Raw genomic sequence first — 10,851 nt, 5'->3', positions numbered from 1 at the left:
CACGTCAATTGAATAAACAAAGTTAAGAGTTGCCTGCTATCTTATTATCACAATAACAAATCTTCATAATAGTTTTGAATCATCAGTTTTAAAACTTATATTATTCAGGAGGGAAGGCAAGTATATAATACATTTTATTTTAAAAATTAAAGTAATCCACAAGAGTAATCAATTTAACTCCGCGTTTGAAGGCTTAATCTTCAGCTATATGGAAAATTCAAATGTTCAGAAAGATACCTCCTTTCGCCAAGGATTCCAGAGAATAAAAGTTTACTTGACAATAATGTACAAGTCTCTTTTAGGGAACTAAATGCCTTACTTCCAAAATAATTTTTAAATTAACTTCTTCTCAAAAATTTTAATTTATATTTGTTATGCCACGTAAAAGAAGGGGAACTTACATAACTGTTTCTTATGTTCCTCTTTTGTTATCTGAGCCAATGGCAAAGAAAGTCGTAAGACACCCAAAGTTTTTCTTTGGTATACTCCTCCCTAACTCCCCAATTCTTGGAGAGCACTTTGAACCTGAGGTTCTGTGGCTGCTCAAGGCTTCTCCAGGTCACTGAACCTGACGACCTCTCATCCCTGACTCATTCTTCAAAACATAACCATCCTTAGTCATATTCCTTCCAGCACTCCACTGCAAATTGGGTTAATCTCATAAACTAACTCAAGCATACTTATGAATTAGTGATGACAGTAGCTTAATATGCTGCTGTTCTCAGAGAGATGAGCAAAACAATAGTAAATTTATAAAACTATAATACTATAAGAATAGGCAATCGTTTTCCTATTTATAGTCACTGACCAACTAAATCTAAAAAAAAATTAAGGGTTATAACAAAAAAAAAAAAAATCAAGGGTTATAACAAAAACAAACCAGCTTACATTTAACTTTAGTTCTTGAGTTTGAGAAAAAGAGGAAATGAAAGAATACAACTACTTGACACTTGTATACAGTTTGCATTCATATTTAGTGCCCCTATATAACACAACATATATATGTATATATTTTCATTTAGTTTAATATTTAAAACAATGCTGTAAGTTCATATTATTCCTATTTTATAGATGAGAAAGCTTAAGCTCAAAGCAGTTAAGTTACTGACTATGAAATAGCAGAGCTGGGACTCTAAGCAATTCTCATTCCGAGTCAAGTGTTTTTTTCACTATGCCACAGCTTCTACAAGTGTTCATAATACCTAATTTTAAATTAAATAAAAGAAACAGAAAAGTATATACATATAGTAAGACTATAATTTCACATATAGCTGGTTTTCAAAGGAAATGGGACCTAAGATGGAGAGGGAGAGTGAGCAAGCCAAGCAAGAGGAAAAAGAAAAAGGTTATGGGTCAGAAAATGTCAAAGGCAGAGATTGAATAAGGAAGGGAAAGAAAGAAAAAGACAGCTGTAACTGAAAGGATGAGCTGAAGTCCAGGCCCTTCCGCGTCCCCACTTGGTCTTGATTCTAGCCACAACTGGACTGCATGCCTCCTGGCTCTGCACCACTCCTCCTCTGCTTCAGCTGCTAAAAATCTTCCCTGGTCTAACTTGTGCAGAGAGCTGTGGGCTACTATTTCCACAGATCCCCAGAGCCCTGACCTGATCTTGTTCTAATCATGGTAATCACTGTCGTTAGTTTTCCTTCCACTTACTCAGTGAACAAAACGAAAAGCAATTCACTTTGCATATCTTCTCTATCTCTGAGAATGAATGGAGACCTAAGTACCTACCCAATAGGAACAAAATTGGTATTATGGTAGAAACAAAGCAACAAAGCCAAACCAGGACTTCTGTCACCTCAACAGTCAATGCCCGAACTCGCCTATGTATCCATTTCTCACTGAAAAATCACAACCTCTGAGTTACACAATAGATAATAAAATGACTACACATATTTACCACTTACATTTCTAAGCTTTTGTTTTACTTAGTCAATGTATTATTTAGGTAAATGAGGTATAATTACTTTCAAAAGGAGATAAACATATTACTAGCAATTAACACATTTCTTAAATCATTAGTCTAATGTGTTCATTAAAAGAACTGTCTGAATTTGAAGCTCTGAAGTGAGTGAGTGACTTTGGGCAAATTACTTAATATCTTTGAACTTTAGGTTCTTTATGTATAACATGGGGCTAATACTACAGTATTAAACGCAAAGATAGTTTTAAGAATTCAGTGAGCTAAATGCTTGAAACTGTACCTGGCATATAGCAAGCATTCAACAAATGTCATTTCTTATTATTACTTCTATTAGCCATTAGTTTTGCTACCTAGCAGCATAAAACTTAACTATAGTTTGGCTTTTTGCTTTTGTAAAAAATAGATTAATTGTAGACGTTTTAGAGAAAACTTTAAAAAATAACATATGGAAAGCAATAATGAAAAGTAAAAGTCGAAATAGTGATAGATATATGTTACAATTGAAAAGCACCACTGGCATCCTTTTACAGCCGGTTTACCTCAAAGTCTATCAGCTGCAAGTCAGCTATCAGTGTCACCAGCAGGCCACTATTGTAGAGTTCTTGTGCTAGCTGAGCCACTGCTTCTGTTGGGGGTTCTTTTTCATTTGTACCACACAGAATTTCTTTCATTGCTTGCAGTGATTTCGACACTTCTTCTGAAGCCTAGTGACCAAAAAGTATGCTAACAGTTAAAAGAATCAAAATCAAAATTTTTAGGCTATAAACAAACAAACGAATAATCCAAAAAACCACTTCTTGGTCTTGGGCTCTGTTTATTTATAATTGATGGTACACTTACAAACAAACAAAAACAGTAAGCACTGCCTTTTTCATTTTGGAAAATATTATAAATAGTATAAAATTTATTTATATAAAAAAGCTCTCTGGTATTTCTACTTAGTCAACATACATTAAATAATCTTTTTTTTTTTTTTTTTAGATGGAGTCTTGCTCTGTTGCCCAGTCTGGAGTGCAGTGGCACAATCTCGGCTCACTGCAAGCTCCACCTCCTGGGTTCACACCATTCTCCTGCCTCAGCCTCCCAAGTAGCTGGGACTACAGGCGCCCACCCCCACGCCCAGCTAATTTTTGTATTTTTAGTAGAGATGGGGTTTCACCGCGTTAGCCAGGATGGCCTCGATCTCCTGACCTCGTAATTTGCCCACCTCAGCCTTCCAAAGTGCTGGGATTACAGGCATAAGCCATCGCATCCATCCCAATAATCTTTTAAACCACACTCATTGTCTAATTTTGCTAGCAATTCAACATAAACTTTATTCTTGAAAATTAAATTGATTCCATTTTGAAGACTTATCAGTAGCTGCTAATCTTTATTTAAAGCATTGTGTTAAGGTTTTTCAACAAATTCCTATTCTTTTGATTTTTGAATGGTCCAAGTATACAATTGTAAATTGTCAAAACTCATAAGCTTTCTTTGTCAATTCATTTATTCCTCATACAGAATCACTGTCTTTTTTGCTATCTATGAAACTTAAAAAAAAGCCTCACTATATTTTAAAGACTACTAGGCAAATCCATAGAGGCAGAAAGTACATAGACTCGTGGGTATTAGGGCCTGGGGGAGAGGGAAATAAGCAATGAACTACTAATGGCTCCAGGGTTTCTTTTGCGGGTGATGAAAATGTTCTAGAATTAGATAGTGGTGATGGTTGCAAAACCTTGTGAATGTACTAAAAACCAATGAATTGTACACTTTAAATAGTGAATTATATGGTATGTTAATTATATCTCAATTTTAAAATCTTTTAAATTAATATAGGTAGGAAAGGAGAGCAGACTAATTTAGTTAATAATTTGTATGAATATTTTAAAAGAAATATACTTTTATTACTTTTAAGTATAATACTGTAATCATTATAAATGAAGAAGGAAATGAGTAGAATAAGGCAAATTACATAAAAATAACTCATGGTAGCATTATGCTACTTTTATTATTTATTTATTTTTATTTGTCTCTAGCTCTGCTTCTTGGGTGACACTACTTTTATTTATTTATTTATTTTTGAGATGGAGTTTTGCTCTTGTCACCCAGGTTGCAGTGCAACGGCATGATCTCAACTCACTGCAACCTCTGCCTCCTGGGTTCAAGCGATTCTCCAGCCTCATACTCCCTAGTAGCTGGGATTACAGGCACCCGCCACCGTGCCTGGCTAATTTTGACACTACTTTTAAAAAGTAATTTTTCATATCCTTAATAGCCTGACTGAAGCAATCCTTAATGTACTAGACCGGAAGCATCTTAAATTGTGAGATATGGCCACAGAAGAGTGCTGTAAACATACACAGAGAGTATGTTTAAGAGAGAGTTAAGAATAATCATAAAGCAGACATCTTTAGGACCATCACCCAGTCAAGAACATTTTCAGCACCCAGGAGTCACCTGAAGGCTCCTTTCAGTTCAGATGTAAATACTTTTATATCTCTTGTGACAAACATGTCTTTACATTTCTTATTATTCCTATTTTATAGATGAGAAAACTTAGGCTGAAACAATATAGCTTAGTTCCACTGATTTTCAACTTTATGGACCAGTACATTACCCTTTCATGATTTGCTTCTTTCATTCAACATTATATTTGAGAAATTCATCTATGCTGTTGCATGTAGGCAGAAGTTCTTTAATTTTTATCACTTTCCAATGTTCCGCACTAATGCCTATACCACAACTTTGTTATTGGTTCTACTGTTCATGGACATTGGGTTGTTTCCATTGAGGGGTTTTTATTAACAACAATGCTATGAACATTCTTGTACCTTTTTCCTGGCACAGATGTGCAAGAATACCTCTAGAGTTTACAACTGGGAGTGGCACTGCAGGATTTTAGTACATGCATATCTTCATATTTCACAGATAATAATAAACTGGTTTTCAAAGCAGTTACATAAATGTATACGTCATCATCCACAGTTAATGAAAAGTCCTCATTGCTCTCCATCCTTGTCAGCACTTAACATCATCACATCTTTTCATTTTTGCCAAGGCAGTAGTTGCATAATGTGAATTTATTGTGGTTTTAGTTGGCCTTTTCCTAGTTACTAATGAAAATGTGTAAAAGGGTTTTTTTTTTCTTTTTTTTCTCTTTACCATTTAGATTTATACTTGCAAAAAAGGCCATTTTTCTTCTATTTGGGCCAAGATTTGGTTCAATATTACAAAGTGTACTAGAATTGGAATAAGCTATTTCTGCACTCCTTGTAGAATTTAAAATTGTATCATTTACTGGAATAGAAGGATACTATGAACTTGTGTATTTCTTTTATAGATATCTTGAATCTTGCCATAAACTAGTCACTTTATAGAGAAATCGGATATATAGGATTCAATATCCCTTTGAAGGAATAACTAACATTCCTGTGAGGAAGCCCCATTGAATAAGACCTTAAAACCATATGAAAATGAGATTCACCGTAACAGACACCATCAGTCAATCTTTAAATAAAAACTTTTTATCTTTCATGTAAATGTAACATTACACACCAGTATAACCTTTTAGATCTTTAAGCTATGTAGTCTAGCGGGATCCAGTGTTGGTCAGAGTCTCTAGAGAATGAACCTAAAGTTCATCCCAACAGACTAAATAATAATCTGTTTCATAAAACCTGAAATCAACTTCAATCTATTTATAGAGGCTCTATGTTCACATCACAAACCATATTTTGAATTCTTCATTAAGCTTTTACATTGGTTTTTGGCATTGCATGTACTTTCATCATAATGTTACTGTTTTAGCTCATACCTTGTCTGTCTTTTTGTCTTGCTTTTCCAAAATGGCCAAATTGTCTTTCAGGATTTTCACAATTTCTGCTGGATTTTTGTGTGATTTGCTAAACAAGGGCATTTTTTTCACGTGTAGAAAGCTCTTCTTCCAATATGGAATGCTAAAAACAAATAAGCCAACAAAAATTGTAACTTTAACTCTTAATATGCTTAAATTTTTATACCAATATGTCTTATACACTTTCAATAACATGAATTCAGTAATCTGAAATGTTAAAAGTGATCAAATTAAAATGAGTTTCAAGCTTTACGCCAAATTTAAATAAATATAAGATATTTTTAAAACGATATTTTTAAAGTTTTGCTTGAAAGTTTTTATACAAAGTTTAAAATCTTTCCTGCAATAGAAACATAAGGATTATACAAGAAATAATTTTAGAGTCCAAGTTGATATGTAAAACTAGATATTTTGACCAAAGAAAGTGATAATAAATATATTCTATAATGTTTAGCTATATGTATTCTGTAATGCTTAGTTGCTATTATTACAAGAAGTTCCATGACATAGTGAATGAATTATTTCACTAAAGAGAAAGGCACAGTAGTTTAGATATGACTCTATCTTAAATGTCCTAGACATTTCTGACTCTTTGAGTCAATTATACTTTTTTCCATTATTTTAAAAAATATACACTTATTCTCTGAATGCATAATAATCAATGATCAAATATTCTGCATTAAAGTAGAATTTTAAAAAGAAGCCAAATGCATTCATGTATAGACATACCTAGGAGATACTGTAGGTTCAGTTCCAGACCATTGCAATAAACCAAATTTTCAATAAAGCCAGTGTATTTGGTTTTTCCTAGCACATATAAAAGTTATATTTATGCTATACTGCAGTCTATTAAGTTTGCAATAGTATTATATCTAAGAAAACAATATGTATAACTTAATTTATAAAAATATTTATTGCCTGACCCTTCAGTGAGTCCTAATCTTTTTGCTGGTTGGAGTCTTGTATTAATGTTGATGGCTGCTGACTGATCAGGGTGTTGGTTGCTGAAGGCTGGAGTAGCTGTGGCGATTTCTTTTTTTTTTCTTTTTTTGTCATTAAGAAGTCTTTATTGGGTTATAGTCACTTTGACCCTCCCACCAAATTAAGGGGGAAAAAACAAAAAACAAAAATAAGAAATCCCAGTAAAAGAGTCCTCAAGATTTCATAAACTACAAATTAAAGCTGCTAGTTAATAAGGAAATGGCAGAATTTTCAGAGCTGTATAATATAAAAGTTCCTGTAATTTAAGCAGATGTTTTCCTCAATGACAAATCTTCCAACACAATGTGAAGTTATGCTACTCAGATATTTGTAGCAAAACTGGGTTTCTTTTGGTACAAAAACAAGAGCAAGGGACCATGAAAAAAAAATTTTTTTGTTCCTCATGGCCTATGAGTATACAAATTTTCTAGCAGTTTAAAAGGGTAACTATGAGAGCCTGACATTTTTCTATACCCCACCTATTCTGTCTCTCTATTTGTAGGATTTGTAAATGAAAGTAACATCTTACGAGCAGAGGTCTCATCTATCTCTCTCTCTCTCCAACTAATCCTACTAATTTTCTCTCATCTTCCTGAGCATCCTCCATGAACAGCATTGCAAGTTGGTTTCAAAAATAGAAAAGAAAGAAAGTTTTACAAGGGTTTTGTTGGTTAATTACCAGTGGAGTCAGTCCACCAGTAGTTTGATTTCATTGGCTAGCAGCTGGTTCATGTTGAACAGGCCGCCTGGGAGCTTGGTGAGCAGCTCTCCCTCCGCTCCGCTCCGTGCTTTCAGGGTCGCTGTCAACCGAGCTGGAACTTGCACTCATGTTGTCAACAGCAGTACTGGCTGGGGGACCCAGCTCACTAGTCTCACTGGCAGTGGACACCACAGAGAGCAGGGACATACGCCGGGTGAGCCGGCCAGAGGATAGAAGGGAGGCAGCATAGTCTGCTATGATACCAGCTACATCTAGACCTATGATACGCCTTATCAAAGGCGATGAAACCTACATTTGCATTGGCCTCACAGACGCAGAAGGAGCCGTCATCTTTCATCAACAGGTCAATGCCACACACATCCATCCCCAGGATATTAGACACCTGGATAGCTAGCTGCTTCCCTTGTTCAATCAATGAGCACATCATCCCCACACCACCTAATGAGCAGTTGCTTTGCATTCTCCCATCTGTTGAACAACGTAACATGGTGCCAACCACACGGCCTCCCACGACAATGACACGTACATCCCGTCCATGAGACTCTTTAACATACTTCTGGAACAGGTATGGTGCTTCATGGTGAATAAGATGGCTTAGATCAGCCAAATGGTGCTTATCTTGAGCCAAGAAAACAGCTTTACCTCTATGACCCCGCGTATTCTTTACTACCATTGGAAACTCCAGTACTTCTGCTTCATCAATCATGTTAGCAAAATTTTCATGGCCACCATAAGAGAAAGTATCTAGCAGAGGAACACCATGGCCAGCTAACTCTTGAAATGTCCAGAACTTATTAATGCAGTTCAGGATGGCTTGAGGTCGGTTCATTAACCGGTATCCCATCTTCTCTAGATGGCGCAAAACAGTGATGTCACTATCACTTTGCACCCAAGGGGTTGGTACTCTACCACCACTTGTGGGTAGGCAGTGATTAGCTCTCCATTGATCCGCAGACCCAGGTTTCCTTGCTCGATTGTCAGCACCACCTCATCCATCACCACAGCCCTAAAGTCCAGTTCCTCCTCACAACATTTGGCCTTCAGTGCTCGTAAAATCTCTTTTTGAGGATCGTCTTCCCTGACGCGACGATCTGTCAAAAACTACAACTTGGCAGCGACAGAACTACACATCTTGATTAGCTTGTGCTTCCTTGCCTGGATTATTTCCTCTTGGATGTAATGTCTGCTGCACGTGCGTGCACACCGGTGATTTCTTAAAAGAAGACAATACAGTTTGCTACTTTGACTCTTTCTTTCATGAAAGATTTCTCTATAGCATGTGATGCAGTTTGTTAGCATTTTACTCCCAGTAGAACTGCTTTCAAAATTGAAGTCAGTCCTCTCGAACCCTGCCACTGCTTTATCAGCTAAATTTATGTAATACTCTAAATCCTTTGTTGTCATTTCATCTTCAGCAGGAGTAGATTCCATCTTAAGAAACCACTTTCTTTGCTCATCCATAGAAGCAACATTCCTCACCTGTTCAAGTTTTATCATGAGATTGCAGCAATTCAGTCACATCTTGAGGCTCTATTATTAATTCTTGTTCCCTTGTTATTTCCACCACAGTGGGGGTTACTTCCTCCACTGAAGTCTTGAACCCCTCAAAGTCATCCGTGAGAGTTAGAATCAACTTCTTCTGAACTCCTGAAAAATGCTGATGTTTTGCCCTCCTCCCATGAATCACAAATGTTAATGGCATCTAGAATGGTGAATCTTTTACAGTAGGTTTTTCTATTTAGTTTGCCCAGATCCATTAGAGGAATCACTCACTATGGCAGCTTGCATCTTATGAAATATATTTCTTTCATTTTTTAAACTTGTATTAGAACAATATGAACATATGAAATGTATTTATTTAACAAGTTTGGAAAGTCAAAATTACTCTTTTGTCCATGGGCTGCAGAATGGATGTCAACAGGCATGAAAACAACATTAAGCTCCTTGTAAACCTCCATCAGAGCTCTTGGATGATGAGGTGCATTGTCAATAAGCAGTAATATTTTCAAAGGAATCTTTTATTCTGAGCAGTGGGTCTCAACAGAAGGCTTAAAATATTCAGTAAACCATGCTGTCATCTAGGCTTTGTTGTTCCATTTATAGAGCACAGGCCAAATAGTTTTAGCATAATTCTTAAAAGCTTTAGGGTTTTTGGAATGGGAAATGAGTATTAGCTTCTACTTCAAGTTACCAGCTGCATTAGCTCCTAAGTAGAGAGTCAGCTTGTCCTTTAAAGCCAGGCACTCACTCCTCATTTCTAGCTATGAAAATCCTAGATGGCATCTTCTTCCAATACAAGGGTGTTCCATCTACACTGAAAATCTGTTGTTTTGTGTGGCCACCCTCACCAATGATCTCAGCTAGATCTTCTGGATAACTTGCTGCAGCTTCTATAAACAGCACTTGCTGCTTTCCCCTGCAATTTTATGTTCTGGAGATGGCTTCTTTCTTTAAACCTCATGGAGCAACCTCTTTTAGCTTCAGACTTTTCTTCTGCATCTTCCTTTCCTCTCTCAGCCTTCATAGAACTGAAGAGAGTTGGGGCCTTGCTCTGGACTAGGCTTAAGGGAATGTCTGTCTGGTTTGATCTTCTATCCAGACCACTGAAACTTTCTTCGTATTAACAATTAGCTGTTTTGTTTTCTTATTATTTGTGTTTTCACTGGAGTAGCACTTTTCATTTTCTTCAAGAACTTTTCCTTTGCATCCACAACTTGGCTAACTTACTGATGCAAAAGGCCTAGCTTTCAGCCTACCTCAGCTCTGGATATGCCTTCCTCACTAAGACTAATCATTTCCACCTTTTGATTTAAAGTGAGAGATATGTGATTCTTCCTTTTCCTTGAACACTTAGAGGCCACTTAAAGGGTTATGAGCTGGCCTAATTTCAGTATTGTTGTATCTCAGGGAACAGGGAGGACTGAGGAAAGGGAGACAGGGGAACGGCCAGTCAATGGGGCAGTCAGAACACATGCAACATTTATCGATTATGGGCACAGTTTGTGGTGTCCCAAAACAATTACAATAGTACCATCAGAGATCGCTGATCACAGACCACCATAACATATGTACTAACAATGAAAGAGTTTGAAATATTGTGAGAATTAACAAAATGTATCAAGAGATATAAAGTGAGCACATGCTGTTGAAAAAAAATGGTGCCAATAGACTTCCTTAATGCAGGGTTGCCATAAACCTTCAATTTTTCAAAAACAGTGTCTTCAAAGCACAATAAAGGTGTAACACAATAAAATAAGACATGCCTGTAATTGCTCTCTTTCTCCCTGTAGTTCTACAGCACTAAGGGAAAGATATATAACTGTAGGAATTTTAAATACTCCCTGACACCAAAACAGAGTACAAATTTTTCTTTTTTTTTTTTTT

The 10,851-nt window shown here is 36.2% G+C and overlaps 1 protein-coding gene and 1 pseudogene across 1 annotated transcript in view; both read right to left on the bottom strand.

Moving 5' to 3' along the window:
* Positions 1 to 10,851, bottom strand: part of CAB39L (calcium binding protein 39-like) — a 146,057-nt gene that overhangs the window by 72,589 nt on the left and 62,617 nt on the right. Inside the window, exons 4-5 of the mRNA XM_011988798.1 lie at positions 5,727 to 5,868; positions 2,467 to 2,631 (exon numbers count right to left, since the gene is read on the bottom strand). Of these exons, the coding sequence (XP_011844188.1) occupies positions 2,467 to 2,631; positions 5,727 to 5,828 (267 nt within the window). The 5' untranslated portion in view covers positions 5,829 to 5,868. The remainder of the gene's footprint in view (positions 1 to 2,466; positions 2,632 to 5,726; positions 5,869 to 10,851) is intronic.
* On the bottom strand, positions 7,434 to 8,598 carry LOC105545756 (annotated as a pseudogene).

The sequence above is a fragment of the Mandrillus leucophaeus genome, unplaced genomic scaffold (assembly GCF_000951045.1).
Source record: "Mandrillus leucophaeus isolate KB7577 unplaced genomic scaffold, Mleu.le_1.0 Scaffold338, whole genome shotgun sequence".
NCBI lineage: Eukaryota > Metazoa > Chordata > Mammalia > Primates > Cercopithecidae > Mandrillus > Mandrillus leucophaeus.
The sequence above is the reverse complement of the archived record's forward strand: the minus strand, read 5'-3'. Positions and strand labels throughout refer to the sequence as shown.